Raw genomic sequence first — 15,885 nt, 5'->3', positions numbered from 1 at the left:
CAGCCCCCACGTCCCCGTCCCCATGCGGAGCCTCCTGCTCGCTGCCCGGAGCCGCAGCCTCCCCTCGCAGGGGAGCCGAAACCTGCGGGCAAGTGCCAAGAACTGAGCCCGGCCTGGCAACGGGGTTTAGCTGCACCCGGACCTGTTGGTGACAGCTGCCCCGGTGCTGGTGGGCTGCGCAGACCCACGCAGGCTGGGTGAGAGCAGGACGGGTTCGCAGATCTGCGCCGCGGGGCCGAGCCGGTAACGTGCCCAGGGCTCGGGCTGCCCCTTCCCCACACGCCGACGGCACCAGCGCCGGGCGGGCGGGGGCTCTGGGGCGGGCGGGGGCTCCGCTGCGGCCCTGTGTGCAAAAGGAAATATCTCTGGTTTTTGGGTCTGTGTGGTGCCGCCCGCTGCTCCTGAGGAAACGGTCGCTTGCCCGGTGCCCTCCTGCTCGGGCTCCTCCAAATGCTCAGGGCTGTGGGACCTCGATGGGGGACCCGCTGGTGGGCGGGCGGCACGGCCTTGGACGTGCGCGTGTCCTGTGTCCCCTGTCCCTCCCGTCCCAGCGCAGCAGCAGAACCAGCGCTGGGCGAGTCAAACCTCCGGGTTTCTGCCCAGCAGGAAATTCCAGGTTTTTTTGCAAGATTTTTCAGTTGAAGCGCAGCCAGAGCTGCAGTCCTCCCGCCCCGCGCTGCTCTGCCGGCAAACAGCCCAAGGAAAAGGGATTTACTTTGCTTTTTCCCTTCCAAAGCGGAGCAGCGTGGCCGGGGCGGAGGGAGCCTCGTGCTCCCCACACACGGCTGCCTTCCCAGCGCTCCCATCCCACGGGGAGCGGGGCGGCCGCGCGTGGTTTCGGGGCCGCCCGTGCTGCCCTGGAGGGGCGGGCAGGCAGGGTGGCCACGGCCTCCGCTCCCCTGTGCCCCACACCAACAATAGCGGCTTTCCGGCCTGGCCCCGCGCGCTTTCCTGTTTTCCCTCGGCCGATCTCGGCGCGTGGGGCTCCACCGACCCACGGGGAGCCCTGGCCCCGCGGCACCGAGGGGGACACGGCCGCCCGGGGGGTTTCGCTGCTTGTGGATGCCAATGAGAAACAGGGTGCGGGGGCTCTGCTGCCACCAGCTTTGCAGCCCCCGAAGCTGGAGGTCTGGGGGTGCTCAGCACCCACCGAGCATGTGGGTGGCATCAAATGCATCAAAATTCATGTTTCCCTGAGAAACATTTGGAAGCCGCGCGCTGTGAGCTCAAGCCACGAGCTGCCAAAGCCTCTCGGCAGGCAGCCCCGCGGCCCCTGTCCCGGCGGGGCGTTTCTGGGGACACGTGTCCCCATGGCCGGAGCCAACTGAGCAGGGACCCCGGATTTGTGAGCGCTGCTGTGACAGGGGTGCAGCGCAGGCAGGGGGTGCGGGGAAGGGGCCGTGTCCCAGTGCCCCGCGCCGGCGGGAGCCCCCAGGCCAACGGGGCACTCGCTGCCTGCTCCCGGCAGCCCGAGACCCGGCGCGCTCGCCACGCCTGGCTGCACATCGCGCCCACGGCGCCGCAGCTGCAGGAAGACGCCACTCGCACCTCTTGCCACCCCCGGCCCCAGTTTGAATGTCACCGGCACCGCCCCGACACCTCCCGGCTTGGAGCCTTTTGGGACAGGGGCAGCACAGAGTGGGCAGGGAGTGTGGTGTGAGTGTGCAGGGAGGGTGGTGTGAGTGCGCAGTGAGTGTGGTGTGAGTGTGCAGTGAGTGTGGTGTGAGTGTGCAGGGAGTGTGGTGTGAGTGTGCAGGGAGGGTGGTGTGAGTGTGCAGGGAGGGTGGGAGCAGCTGGTGAGTGAGGAACACGAGCAGTGAGCACAGAGGGAGCAGGCAGAGAGTGCAGAGAGTGCAGAGGGTGCAGAGAGTGAGTGCAGAGTGTGCAGAGAGGCCAGGAACGTGCGGAGAGTGAACAGTGAGTGTGGAGGGAGTGTGCAGTGAGCGTGCAGATGTGCAGTGAGCGTGCAGATGTGCAGTGAGCGTGCAGATGTGCAGTGAGTGGACAGAGCATGCAAAGGGTGTGCGAGTCAGAGCGAGCGTGTGCCAGGCGTGCCGCAGACACGCAGAGGTCACACAAGGGCTACACGGCAAGCAGAGAACGCGCAGCCCGCGTGCAGTGACATGCGGAGAGGATGCAGTGACCGTGTGGAGAGCACGCAGGTGACATGCAGGAGACGTGTGTGTGGCACGACATGCAGCCAGCACATGGAGAACGTGCATTGCACATACAGCGTGCACACAGCGCACACGCAGCCTGCAGGGCTGCAAGTGCTCCAGTACCCGCGTGACAGCGGGATCCCCGGGGGCTCATCGAGCTGCTGGCTGGCCCTGGGTGTCCCCAGCGCGCCGGGCACCCTTGGCTGCCCCCCAGGGCTGTGAGCACCAGCGCGGCCGCCCTGTCATTACCAGCTCGGTGACCTACATGGTAGCGTGCGCAATTTTGGAGGCATGCGGCTCCTCCGCCCGTGCCGGAGCTGCCCAACGGGTGCCAGCGGCCAGCACGCCCCGCAGCCCCATCCCTGTCCCCTGTCCCTGTCCCTGTCCCTCCTCTGACCCTGCAAGTCCCCCTGTCCTGCAGCACCATATCTGCCCCCCCATGCCAGCCTGGGTTAATTGGGGACCCCTCATTAGCAGCATTAGTAAAGAAAGGTTTGTGGTGCCTGTTTCTCCCTGGCTGCCCTGTTTGCAAGGGGGATGTGGGGGTGGCTGTCGGGGCCCCCCAAAGCAGGAATTCGGGGGGATTTGGGGGGTAATGGGGGGCTTGTGGGGGTGGCCAGGACCACACTGTAGTGGCCGCACACCGGGATGGCACTGGTGGCTTTGGGGGGGCTGCAAACCCCTCAGTAAAATGTCCCCAAACAGCGTGGGGGGGGAGGAGGAGAAGCTGCCAGGGGACAGAGCGTGGCAGCGGGGCCGGGGGACAGAGCGTGGCAGTGGGGGTGGGGGGCAGAGCGTGGCAGCGGGGCCGGGGGACAGAGCGTAGCAGCGGGGGTGGGGGGCAGAGCGTGGCAGCGGGGCCGGGGCCGCGTTGCTGGGGTGCCGCAGGGAGCCCTGGGGGAGGCGGCTGCGGCGGAACTGGGCCCCGCTGGGTGCGCAATGGCGGCAGCGGGGCCGGCAGCCAATGCGCGGCGCGGCCGGTGAAGTCATGCACCGCGGTGCCGCCGCCATTGGCCCCGGCACTGCTGTTCGGCGCAACAAGCGCATCTGTTCTCAGCCCGGGCTGGCGTCACGCGAGATGGGGGGTACACGGACACCCCCACGGTGATGGCCTCTCACGGTGCCACTGAGCCTGGGGTGGGGGTCCCACTCCTGAGTGCCCCCCGCTGCTGGCTGTGCCCAGCAGGGCCTGGGTGGCCTGCAGGGACAGACGGATGTGACCCCGTGCCCTGCCCCCGCGGCACAGGTCTGGCTGTGGGGCTGAGCGCTGTCCCACTCGTGTCACGTGTGGGCTGGGGGGGGCAGGGTCTGGGGGCTGCAGAAAATGAACACGGAGCTGGGGCATCCCAGAGTGCAGGGGGGACCCGAAGGGGTGTCCCTGTCCCTGGGGGCAGTATGGGCTACCCAGCGGGGTCCCTGTCCCTGTGTCCAGGTGTGACATGGGGGGTGGTTGGAGTGCCGGGGGGGTGTCCTTGTTCCCTGGTGCGGTGCAGGGGGGTCTGAGGTGACCCTGTCCCTGGGTGCGATGTGGGGCGGCAGACTGGGTCATGGTCCCGTCTCCGGGTGCAGTACAAGGGGGTGCCTGTCCCTGGCTGCAGCACAGGGGGGTGACGGGAGCAGGGGTGCAGAGAGCCCCTGGGGGGTGTCCCTATCCCTGGCTGCAGCACAGGAAAGTGTCTGGGGCGGGGGGGCGAGCCCCCGGGGCTGCACGGAGGGCACCGGCGGGGGGCGAGCGGGGCGGTGTTTGTGTCCCCGGTGCAGCTCGGGGGGGCCTGGCAGGGTGTCCGTGTCCCCGGTGGAGACCCGAGGAGGGTATTTGTGTTCCGGGGGGGGTTGTCCCTGCCCGGGCGCAGCGCGGGGGGTGGCGGGGGCGGTGCGGGGCGGTGCGGGGCGGGCCGAGGCCGCCGCTATAAAGGCGTCGGGGGCGGCGGCGCCGCGTCCCCTCCCGGCGGCGCGGAGCGGAGCGGAGCGGAGCGGGCGGTGGTGCGGGCTGCGGTTCCACCAGCAGCGGCGGCTCCGCGGGGCCGCGCCGGTGAGCGCCGCCGGGCGGGGAACGGGGCGCCGGGCTCCGTGCGCGGCTGCGGCCGCTGACCCGCCCCCCACCTCTCCCCGCAGGTCTCGGCCACCCCGGACTCCCCCCGGCTCTGCCCGTCCCTCCGCCTCCCTTCCCCCACCCGCTTTTTGTTATTTTGTTTTTGTTGTTTTTTTCCCCTCCCGTTTCTCCCCGCAACGTCGCCCCCCGCCGCCCCCCCCCGCAGCAAGATGGTGCAGAAGAAATCAGAGATCCCCGGGTTCCACCGATCCTTCAAGGTAAGGGGCTGCCCCCTCCCCGGGGCCGCGCCGCGGGGGCTCCGGTCGCTGCGGGGTGCGGGGGGGCCGGTGCGGGCCCGCGGCGGATCCTGCGCTGGATCGTGCGCTCAGCTCCGCTCAGCTCCGCAGCCCCTGCCCGGGGAGGGGACGCGAGCCGCCCCCCGCGCCCCCGGCAGCGAAGGAGGGGAGCGCCGGCGGTGCTGCCACCCGAACCGCGCAGTGGGACCCCCCTGTCCCCCCGCCCCGCGGATCGGGCGCTCTCGGGGGTCTGGTGCACAGATCACCCCCCGGGGGGCACTGGGGTGCTGCAGCTCCCCGGGGGAGCCCCGTGGGTGGGTGGCTGGGCTGCACCGACCCCTGCCCAGCTGCTCCCATTTGCCCCGACCCGTGAGCGCGGTGCTGGGGTGCAGCGGGTGGGGGGGCTGCCCGCGGGGTGGGGGGGGCGGCATGGGCTCCCCAGGATCTATTGTGCAACCGACTTGTAGAGGCCAGATCCTGGAAGCGCCAAGCACCCGCTCTCATCCTGGGGCCCGGGGCCCATCACACAGCGCCCGTCCCAGCCACTGTCACGGTGTGAGGGTGCGGGGGGGGGGGGGGTCAGATCCTGCCGGGTCCCGCTCCCCGAGCACCCGCTCCGGTCCCGGCGTGCGGCCCAGCGGCTCCGTGGGATCTTTGTTTAGTTTGGCTCCCGACGCTCCGAGGGACTCTGGGAGCTCACCCGAAACCTGCCCGGCTTATTTTAGCTGACACCTAATCCTGCTTTTAAGGCTTTTTGGCCGGGGTTTGGCTCCCTCCCCTCCACCCTCCTGGCTGGCCGGGCACGGGGACGGGAGCCGGGGACACCTCGGATGTGCTGATGGAGCCGGTGCACAGCGCCTGCGTCTCCCATCCCCCAAACCTTTTGTGTGCGGGTGCTGCAGCAGCTGGCAGGGCCCGTGTCCCCCGTGTGTCCCCCGTGTGTCCCCATGCTGCTCCCGGCACAGGGACTGCGGACAGAGCTGCTGGTCCGGGGGGGCTGCTGTGGCTGCCGGGGCTGCTGTGGCTGCCGGATGGCAATGCTGCCCTGTGCAAATCCAGATTGGATTTTGAGGAGGGCAGAACCCTGGCCCGAAGTGTGTTCTGGCCGCAGGGATCTGAGTGGTGCTGGGTGGGGGGTTCTGGCGTGGCCCCCCCGCAGCGTCGCGGGGATCTCCCAGAGCCGCCCCGGCAGTAAACAGGCGTTTTCTGGCTCTTTCTGGGGTTTGCCGCTCTGAGCGCGGGGCTGGCAGCTGGCCGGGGCACCGGGCGGGTTCGGGAACGCTGCTGGGAGCCGCCACCTCCACCCAAACAGATTTCGCAACCCCACCGAGGACGGGGCCCTTTGCACCCCCTTGTCCTGCAGTGGGGCAGCTGGGGGAGTGGGGGACAGAGGGTCCCTGTGTCCCCTCTGGGGTGCTGGTACTGGAGCCGCCGGGGTTTGGGGTGGGGGAGGTGGCGGTTCCCACACCCTTTGCTGGTCTGGGGCACAGGGAGGGTTTGGGGTGGGGCCCGATCCTGCCAGGTCTGGGTGTCCCGTGGGCACGGCGCTCAGCAGAGTGGGGCTGAGCAGCTCAGGCCCACCGTGACCTTGGGGGAGCCGGGAGGACATGATTTGGTGGCTCTGGAGCCCGTCCTGCCCTCTGGCTTTTCTTCCTGCCCCTCTTGCTGAAGTTCAGGCCTGGGTGGAGATGTGGGGTTGGGTTGGTGCAGGTGGCCCCAGCCCCTCTCATCATCCCCTGTTTGGTGGTGTGGAGACATCACCCCGCAGCACCATCCCCATCGGGTGACATGGTCAAACCCTTCCTCCTCCTCCTCCTCCTCCTCCTGCTGGCTCTCCCTTGGGCCTCCGCCACGTCCCTCTGGCGGCCACAGGACCTGGTGTCTTGTCCCAGTGGGGCAGGTGAGCGGAGCCTGTGCCAAGACCACGGGTGTTCCGGGCTCCGTGTCCGCGCTGGGCGGCCGGTGGCAGCTGATCCGGCAGCTGCCGTCTCACTCCTGTTTTTGGCCCCCGCAGGGACAAAACCCCTTCGACCTGGAGTTCGACCAGTCCAGCCACCTGGAGCCCGTCTTCAACTTCGAGTGCCCGCCCCGTCCTGGTGAGCCGTGGGTGCCGGGGGCTGCGCCCGGGGTCTCCTCACACCCCAACCCCTGCATGTTGGCCCTTTGTGCTCCCCCAAAGGCTCTGGGGGGCTGTGCCGGGTGGTGATGCTGGTCCCATGGGGCGAATGGGGTGACTCGTGCTGGTGGTTTTGCTCCGGCACAGACATGCCTTCAAGTCAACCCATCGATATCCCCGATGCCAAGAAAAGAAACAAGAAGAAGAAGCGCTGCAGAGCCACCGACAGCTTCTCGGGCAGATTTGAAGGTGAGCGGGGCCGCCTGGGTCCTCCCGGAGGGGACAGCCGCGGTGTCCCAGCTGCGGCACAGCCGGCAGCTCAGGCGGCCTCTCCCCTGCCAGACGTTTACCAGCTGCAGGAGGAGGTGCTGGGAGAAGGGGCCCATGCCAGAGTCCAGTCCTGCGTGAACCTCATCACCAACAAGGAGTACGCGGTGAAGGTAAAGCTCGTGCTGCTCAGGGCTGCAGCCCCGGCTCCGGCCCACCCCTGCCTCAGTTTCCCTTTCTAGCCTCTGCATCTCAGGCTCTCCTGGCTCCCACGACCACCTGGTGCCGGTCCAGGGTGCCGGTTCCATGGGCTGGAGGGGAAGGAGCGCGCAGGGCCGGGCAGGGCGTGTGGCACCGTCCTCTGCCACCGCCCAGCTCCGGGACCTCGGTCAACCCCCTTAGCCACACTCCTGTCCCTCTCAATTAGGGCAGGTGGGAGATTAAATTAACCCTTTGGATGCATCTGGGGGCTCAGGGCAAGCAGGGGCATGTGGAGCCAGCAGGGTGGCCAGTCCCGCTCGCCCCGGAGGGGTCTCCGTGCCCCGGCAAGCATGTGGGTGCTGGAGAGGATCAGGGCGAACCCGCTGCTTTTGGGGCCAGGGCTGGTGGTCCTGCAGCCCCACGGGCTCCCAGCCACGGCACAAGGGGCTGGGACAGGCGCTGTGTCAAAGTGCAGCCGAATGCAAGGGGAACTTGGCTTCTCCTGTCACCCTGGAGAGACCTTTGGGTGCCCCAGTGGGGAAACCGAGGCAGCGGGGAGGGCTGCTCGGCAGCAGGTGCTGGTGGGAACCCCCGCTGTGGGGACCCCCTGCCCGCCCCGTGGTGTGTCCGGCAGGCCGCGCGTGCCAGTGCCCGGCAGGGCCGCGGGCCCGTCTGTGCTGGTGTCACATGGAGCTGGCCTTGGCAGCGGCCGCGGGGAGCGGTTTGGCACGGCCACGGGAACAGCCTGTTCTGCTGCCTTAACCCCTTCGGGCCGCCCCGCCGGCCTCCGCCCAGGCCTGGGGTCCTGGCACTGGGGTCCTGGCGCTGCCTGGGCGGGTGCGGTGGCCGCCAGCCCCGACCCCCCACCCCGCTGCCGTCCCCTGAGTGTCCCCCTTGCATTGCAGATCATCGAGAAGCGCCTGGGTCACATCCGCAGCAGGGTGTTCCGGGAGGTGGAGATGCTGTACCAGTGCCAGGGACACAGGTACCGCGGGGCAGCCGCCGTGTCCCCCAGCACCGGGGCTGGCGCTCGAGACCTCCCGGGCTGCGGCCCGGCCGCCCTCCCCCTGGCCCCACCGGGACATCTCGTGGCTCCATTAAACCGTTTGCCATGGCAACGTAGGCTGAGTTGGAGGGTGCTGGGGGCGCTGAGCCGACACTGGGATTTCTGGAGCGGGGGGGTGAGCCAGGAGGGTCTGTGAGCAATTAGGGAGCAGAGCTGAGCGTTTAAAGTCCTTTCTCCCCCCTGGAATGTGGCCGGGGGGCCCAGCCGTGTGGTTTCAATCACTGGAAACCTTATTTTCCAGTCTGAGTGCCCCCCGGGGACCCGTGCTGGCTGGGGGCTTCGGGGGATGCTGGGCTGACACCCCTGTCGCTGCAGGAACGTCCTGGAGCTGATCGAGTTCTTTGAGGAGGAGGAGAGGTTTTACCTGGTGTTCGAGAAGATGAGAGGAGGTGAGTGCGCTGCCAGAAAATGGGGGGTCGGGGTGTTTGGAGCCCCCCCGAGCCCCGGCTCTGTTCTCGCCCACACCAGGCTCCATCCTGACCCACATCCACCGGAGACGCCACTTCAACGAGCTGGAGGCCAGCGTGGTGGTGCGGGACATCGCCAGCGCCCTGCACTTCTTGCACAACAAAGGTGAGCCGTGCCCCCCCGCCCCGGTGCTGCCGTGCCCCCCCGCCCCGGTGCTGCCGTGCCCCCCCGCCCCGGTGCTGCCGTGCCCCCCCGCCCCGGTGCTGCCGTGCCCCCCCGCCCCGGTGCTGCCGTGCCCCCCCGCCCCGGTGCTGCCGTGCCCCCCCGCCCCGGTGCTGCCGTGCCCCCCCGCTCCTGCCGGCCCCAGGCGCACTGCATCGCGGGGGTGCATGTGGTGTGGAGCCTGTTCCTCCCGTTCCACCGGGATTCGGGGCCAGCAGGAGGTTCTTTGCCCCGACGCAGGCGGTGATTTGGGTCAGGGAGGGGAGGCCCTGTGCCACCCCCAGACCTTTTGCCATGGAGGTCTTGTGGGGGGAATTTTTGCCTCCATCATCTGTTCTCCCCCCACAGGAATTGCACACAGGGATCTAAAACCAGAAAATATCCTGTGCGAGAGCCCCGACCAGGCGAGTGGGGACAAGGGGGTGGGTGGGGGGCGCGGGTCCCCCCGGGATGCTGCAGCACACGGGGTGCTGCGCAGATGGGATAACGAGCAGCTGGGGGCTGAAAGCCGGGCCGAGGGTCCCTGGGGGGTGCTGGGGGGTCACTGGCTGCTCCTCTTCACCCCTCCAGGTCTCCCCAGTGAAGATCTGCGACTTTGACCTGGGAAGTGGCATCAAACTCAATGGCGACTGCTCCCCAATTTCCACCCCGGAGCTGCTCACCCCGGTAAGCATCCAAACGCGGGGCTGGGGGGCTGTTCTTGGGGGGGCTGTTCCTGGGGGGCCATCCCGGTTCCCCGCAGGCTCTGGGGACACAGGGCTGTGTGGACGCCCCCATCGCTCCCATTGCCATGCTGCACGTCCCCGCGGCAGCGGGCGAGATGCGGTTGCGTAACGCGGGGGGGCCGGGGGCTGGCACGGCGCCCAGGCTGCCGTGAGCCTTAGCAACAGCCAGCGCGGAGCCCGGCGCGGGCAAAGTGGGTCAGGAGAGAGCCCGGGGGGGCACCGCGGCTCCCTGGTGGGGGCGGGAGGGGGCTGGGCGCCCGCTGCGGGTGCTGGCGGCGCAGACCCTGCGGGGTGGACACCCCAAAAGCTCCTGGGGTGACCCCGTGCTGCAGGGAACTTGTCCCACCCCCGAAGGGGACGCAGAGCGTGGCCCCCCCTCAAAAGCCACACTCCTCTTATCGGCAGCAGCAGGGCCCCCGTGCAGGGTGTTGCCCTGCACCCCGCTGGTTTCTGGGGTGCTCACGTGCCAGGGAGGGCAGAGCCCGGCCAATGCAGGGTGCAAAACAGCAGCGGTGGGGGGGCGAATCCCCGGCCCCGCTCCCCCGCGTTCCCCATCCTGGGGGGTGAACCCCCCGCTTCCCCGCGTTCCCCGTCCTGCGGCAGCGCCCGTGTCTGCGCGGCCCCGAGTCCACGCTCGCCGCTGGTGCCCGCAGGGTTAAGTGCTGTGGGGGGGGTTGTGCTGGGGTTGGCTTAGTGGTTGGCTTTTTTTTTCTCTTTCCTGCTATGGCATCAGCTGCTGGAGCTGAGAGAGGCCTCTGCTCGTTAGGAGGCCTCTGCTCGTTAGGGGTGATTATCTGCTGCATGCAGATTTTTCGATCCGGTGTCACGAGGCCCGTGTGGCTGCGCGTCACGTGCGCTGGAAAGGCCCAGAGTCCCCGCGCTGGGGACAGAGGGGACGGCGCTCTGGGCTTGGACGCCTGAGCTCCCCCGACACCGGCTCTGGATCGGGCAGGGATCCGGCAGGGATCCGGCAGGGCAGGCTCATCCGCCGCCGCCCGCGCTGTTCCTTGGCCGCTCCCAGGCGACGGGGCGGCCGCTGCCCCGCTGAACCGGTCCGGTGGGGGGTGTGGGGTGTGGGTCTGGCCGCCCCAGTGCTGCCTGGGCGGGGCTTGCGCCCCTTCAGAGTCACAGGATCCATTTTGGTTGGAAAAGCCCCTCAAGATCATGGAGTCCAACCATTCCCCACCCCGTCCCTGCCCCGTGTCCTGAGAACCTCCTGTCCGTCTGTCCAGCCCTCCAGGGCTGGTGACTCCAGCACTGCCCTGGGCAGCCTGTTCCAATGCCCCACAGCCCTTTGGGGAAGAAATTGTTCCCAGATCCAACCTCACCCTCCCCTGGCACAACTTGAGGCCGTTTGCTCTTTAGGTTTATGTTTCGGGGGGCAGCAGGTCTGTGGCATCCCCTGCACGGTGGGGCTGGTGGGAAACGCAGAATGTCCTGAGTTGGGAGGGACCCGCGAGGGTCATCGAGTCCAACTTCTGTCCCTGCACAGCACAGCCCCAACGTTCACAGCCATCATGTGCTGATCTGCCCAGGAGGCAGCTGTATCTGCACCCTCTGTTTGGGGGGTGCAGCTGTGTATCTCCAGCAGGATCCCTTGACCACCCCAGTTCTTCCCCTGTCCCCTGGGGCCCCCCGCCACGCTGACCCCTCCTGTCCCTGCAGTGCGGCTCCGCTGAGTACATGGCCCCGGAGGTGGTGGAAGCCTTCAACGAGGAGGCGTCCATCTATGACAAGCGCTGCGACCTGTGGAGCCTGGGCGTCATCCTGTACATCATGCTCAGCGGGTACCCCCCCTTTGTGGGCCACTGCGGCTCCGACTGCGGCTGGGACCGGGGCGAGGCGTGTCACACCTGCCAGGTGCGCGGGACCCCGGCTGCTCCGGCACCGCTGCTCCGGCACCGCTGCTCCGGCAGCGCTGCTCCGGCAGCGCCGCTCCTGGACCAGCCTGGTTATTTCATTTATTTTCCCCCCAGAACATGCTGTTCGAGAGTATCCAGGAGGGGAAGTACGAGTTTCCCGACAAGGACTGGGCGCACATCTCCTTCGGAGCCAAAGACCTCATTTCCAAGCTGCTGGTGAGAGACGCCAAGAAGCGGCTGAGCGCGGCGCAGGTCCTGGAGCACCCCTGGGTGCAGGGGGTGAGTGCTGCCCCCCCCCTCCGCTCCAAAACCGGGGTGGTTCACCCCCCGTGGGGTGCCCACTCTGACCGCTGCATTTCCTTGCAGTGCGCCCCGGATAACACGCTGCCGACCCCCATCATCCTGCAGAGGTGAGCAGGGTGGCTCTGGGTGGGGGGGACACATCCCACCCCCCCATAACCCCACTCCTCTCCCCTCTTGCTGCTTTTCAGGGACTCTGCTGCTGCAGCAGTTGCAGCACAAAGTTCAGGTTCAAGCTGTGGTTTTGGTGCCTGGCGGGTCCGGCCTGGCGTGCACGCAACGGGGGACACCCCAATATCTGACCCCAACCTCCCTCTGGCCCCCACCCCGCGCTAAGCCCCTTTCCCCCCGCAGGAACAGCAGTGCCAAAGAGCTCACCTCCTTCGCCGCTGAGGCCATCGCCGTCAACCGGCAGCTGACGCAGCGTGACGAGGATGAGGAGGAGGAGGCGGAGGAGGAAGCACGACCCATCATCATCAAAGCTACCTCACGGGCCATGCAGCTCTCCCCCCCCTCCGAGTCCAAGCTGGCCAAGCGGCGGCAGAAGAGCAGCCTGGCCAAGGCGGTGGCCGCCGGGCAGCACCTGGTGGCCCCGCTGGTCCTGGTGGCCGACCAAGCCTGAGCTGTGCCCTCGCACCTGCTGGACCCACCGCCCCCTCCTCCTTCTTTCGCTCTTTCCCCCGTCCCCCGAGAGCCCCCGGTTTCTGGCTGGAGACAAGATCAGGACTCGTCCCTGTGGCTGGTTTCCAAGGTTTTGCTGATCTTGTAGGTCTGGGGGTGGGAGGGTTTGTTTAAGGTAGTTTTTTTTTTTAAGGTATTAAATGGAGCATGAGGCCGCTCCACCCAGGGCACACTCGAGGACATCGGACAGACACACGGACTTTTGTTTCCTGACTCTTGGTTTCTGCTCTGACGTTTTCCCCCTCCCTGACACCAAAGGACTCTTTGTATCTGCGGCTGCTTTGACAATTTCAGCTCATTTCATACTGTGAACAAAGGACCCTCGCTCGCGTTTGCAACAACGGGAGCCGCGTTTTAACCTCCTCCCTCCCGTGGAGCTGCGGGTCTTTCTCTGATGTTGGGGTAGATCCCGCAAAAGCCCCTTCCCGGGGGTCCGGAGGCACCTCCCGGGTGCAGGGAGCCCCTCCGTCCCACGTTCGGGGGTGTCCCCGGCTGCGCTTTGGGGGCCCCGGGGGGCGCTGTGCAGGGAACTGCTCGGGCGGGGGGTGCCGGTGCCAGCGAGGAGCAGCGCCCCGTCCCACCCCCTCCCCTTGCCCGCCCGCTCCAGAATAAGCTATTCACCCCTTTTTCTTAACTATTATTGTTGGTTTTAAACTGCCAGCTGTGCTTCTCTCCAGGGCACAGAGAAACGTCTTCCTTCCCTCCCGCGCTCCGGCCGGCGGCTCCGGGATAAGGTCAGAGCCGGGGGGTGCACAAGCGCGGGGGCCATGGGGTTGCACTGGCCCAGGTGTTGCACCCCTGTTTTTTAGGGGGGTCACCAGCGTCTGCACCCTCACCCCTCAGGGAGGGCTGAGGTCTCTGGGGTGGCCGGAGCACCCAAAAAGTTCCTTTGGGAATAGCGGGGTGCTCTGTGGAAAGGGAACAACCCCCCGTGAGGAGTCGGGAGCTGTAGAACGGTGGTGGCTTCGGGCTGGCCCCGGGGCTGGCGGCAGGAGAGTTTGGGGGTGCCGGGGGTGCCAGGGGTAAGCAGCCGGGCTGGTGGCAGCGCCCAGGGACGCAGCGTGGGGAAGCACCCTGGGCGTGGGGGTGAAGGTTTGGGGACAGGCAGTGCATGGTGTGACGGGTGTCTGGGTGTGATGTTCATGCGTCCGTGTTCACGCGTGTGCCCGTGCCCGTTCTCGGCGCCGGCTTTGGGAAGGGAGCGAGCGCGGGGAGGATCCGGGATGCTGAATCGCGACGAGGCTCTTGGCTGGTTTCTGCCGTGGATCTGGGCAAGTGGTGCCTCGCCCCCAAAACACTCCCCGCACCCCGCAAACCTCCACTCCCCCCTGCGGGTGGTGCCACCCGCTGCCGTCCCCGTGTCCCCCCTGCGTTAGTGATCTCCTGTCCCTGCCAGCTCCATGCCGTGGCTCTATCGCTGGACAAAGCAGCCTCGGCGCGTGGTGCGCGCGGTGCGGCTTTGGAGCCCTGAGGCTCAGGACTCACTGTCTCCGAAAAAGAAGTTCTCTTTAATTTTTGCGACTGCTGCCAGCAATACTATGCAATGTGTGTTGGGTTGTTTCAGGGAGCTGTGTGAGCGGCCTCGGGAGATGACGATCTCGGCTGTTGCTGGAGCTTGGGGCAGGGACTGTGTTTTCTCCCCCTTCCCGGCCCTTCTGAGCTCGTGGGTGGGTTGGGGAGGGCGGCTCCCCCAAAACCACCTTGTGCTTGTGATCCGCCCTCCCCGGGTCCCCGGCCCAGTGCGGGGGGAGCAGCAGCAGGGACCCCCCCGCAGGCGCCTCCACACCCCGCAGAGGGCGCCTTCAGAGGAAAAAACAAGCAAACACATCCATCTTGATTGTACGTTGTTACTTTTTAGAGCTTATTCTGTTTTATCAGTTGTAGATAATTCCTTGTTGTCTTATATTAAGAAATACTTGAATGACGTACAGTACGCGATGCCTTGAGCTGGTGTTGTGGACGCTGTTGACGCTGCACGCCGCAGCCTTTTGTTTTCAAACAGAACCATGGGAAGGGACGGCGGGGGGGACGTCTCTGAAATTGTTTTGTCCCCCCCGCGCTTCTGTTGGCAAGTGGAGTTTCTCCCTTTTCCCATGCCTAAGACCGGTCTCCATGTCTGTCTGAAGCACGCAGTTGTGAAGGCCGGCGTGCGGCCGGTGCGGAGCGGGACGTTGTCACCGTGGCTGTCGGTACCGGGGGATGGAGGCGCCACCCGGGCTCTTTGCGGGGTGTTCGGCCCAGGCTTGGCTTTGCGTTTCGGCTTGGGGGGTTTGCTTTGACCATGGGACGGGCGCTCCGGAGCGGGGCTGAGTGTTTTGGTGGAGCTTGAGGTGCTCCAGAGCGGGGCTGAGTGCTTCAGGGGAGTCTGGACTGCTCTGGAGGGGGGGTCAGCCCCGAAACGCCGCAGCCCCGCGTGGGCACCCATGGTGGCGCGGGACGTGCCGGTGGCGCGGGACGTGCTGGTTCCGGCTCGGTCCCCACTCCCGGGGGTTTCCAGACAGATGCTCCCGACCCGCAGCCACGCGGGGCAGCGCCCGGCCCAGCCCCCTCGCCAGCGCCCTTCGTCCTCTTCCTCTCTCGGGCCTTTCTCCCCATAGAGTGTCTGCTGGGAAAACAACTTCAAAAAAATGTTGTGTTTTTTTTTTTTAAAGCTGGGAATTTTAAGTGTTTTGGCTCCCCCTCCCCCCGGCCGCCGAACTCGACTCAGAGCTGGTTGGAGCGTTGGCGGTGGAGCTGACCTCCCTTCGCCGAGCAGGAGCAGCTTCCTCCGCCGCGCAGCCGCGGGCGCCTGCCAGAGCCGGTTCCGGGAGCCGCGTCGGGGGGTTTGTGCAACAGCGGCCTCTGCTCGGGCTGGAAACAACCCTGGAAAAACAAAAAACCACAAAAAAGAACAAAAAAAGAGAAAACCACACAAAAACAAGCACTTTACTGTATGTACCAGGTGAACTGATACAGCTGAGTTGAAGTTTTCCTTTATAACAATTGTTGATGCCAGAATTTTGTATTCTGTTTTGTAAGAATTTAATAAAAATGCATTGAGACCTTCTGTGGTCGGTGTCGGGGGCGGGGGAGCGGACCCCCAGGGTGGCCCCCCCTTCCCACAGCTCGGCCCCCCCGTGCTGCTCCCGGGGTGACAGGGACATGGGGTGACAGGGACGGGGGCTGGCAGCGGCCCAGCTCCTGACTCACTTTTCCCAGGGGGTGGTGTGATGGGCCGCATCCCCCGCGGCTCACGGTGCAGCGCGGCGCTCGCTGCAGCTCCGAACAGCGGCACAGCGGCTGCTGGCTGTCCCCCCCCCCCTCACACCCCCCTGGGCCACCGTTCACCCCCCAGGCCTGTCAGGTTGCAGACGGGGCAACTGAGCGAGGGTTGTGGTCAGGATGGGGAGAAGGGCTGCAGGAGCCCCGCTGGGCTATTGTGGGCAGGGAAGAACTTGCTGAATATATTTAATGTATTTTAATTTTTAAGGTATTTTCTGCCCTGGTAAGTTTGCTTTCCAGCCCTCCAGCCATGCTGGGGGACGGAGCGGTGAGCCCTCTGGTTGCTGTG

General features: G+C 66.8%; 1 protein-coding gene across 4 annotated transcripts; it reads left to right on the top strand.

The window, feature by feature from the left end:
• The first annotated feature begins 4,040 nt into the window (after nucleotides 1-4,040).
• On the top strand, nucleotides 4,041-15,376 carry MKNK2 (MAPK interacting serine/threonine kinase 2). Of its 4 annotated transcripts, XR_010468223.1 has the most exons (15): nucleotides 4,041-4,191; nucleotides 4,275-4,469; nucleotides 6,502-6,583; nucleotides 6,751-6,852; nucleotides 6,946-7,043; nucleotides 7,977-8,056; nucleotides 8,453-8,526; nucleotides 8,606-8,710; nucleotides 9,116-9,171; nucleotides 9,338-9,433; nucleotides 11,158-11,352; nucleotides 11,469-11,633; nucleotides 11,721-11,764; nucleotides 12,009-12,419; nucleotides 14,987-15,376. XR_010468223.1 is itself a non-coding variant. In XM_065042054.1 (14 exons), the coding sequence occupies exons 2-14, from the start codon at nucleotides 4,422-4,424 to the stop codon at nucleotides 12,274-12,276; spliced, it is 1,413 nt and encodes a 470-aa protein (XP_064898126.1). In that variant the 5' UTR covers nucleotides 4,041-4,191; nucleotides 4,275-4,421; the 3' UTR covers nucleotides 12,277-15,376. The 4 variants fall into 4 exon arrangements, 3 of the variants coding, with proteins under 3 accessions (XP_064898126.1, XP_064898127.1, XP_064898128.1); XM_065042054.1 differs by having other exon boundaries at nucleotides 12,009-15,376; XM_065042055.1 differs by having other exon boundaries at nucleotides 4,105-4,469; nucleotides 12,009-15,376.
• The last annotated feature ends 509 nt before the right edge of the window (nucleotides 15,377-15,885 follow it).

The sequence above is a fragment of the Columba livia genome, chromosome 27 (genome assembly GCF_036013475.1).
Source record: "Columba livia isolate bColLiv1 breed racing homer chromosome 27, bColLiv1.pat.W.v2, whole genome shotgun sequence".
Taxonomy (NCBI): Eukaryota; Metazoa; Chordata; class Aves; order Columbiformes; family Columbidae; genus Columba; species Columba livia.
This window is presented reverse-complemented; position numbering and strand designations above follow the sequence as displayed.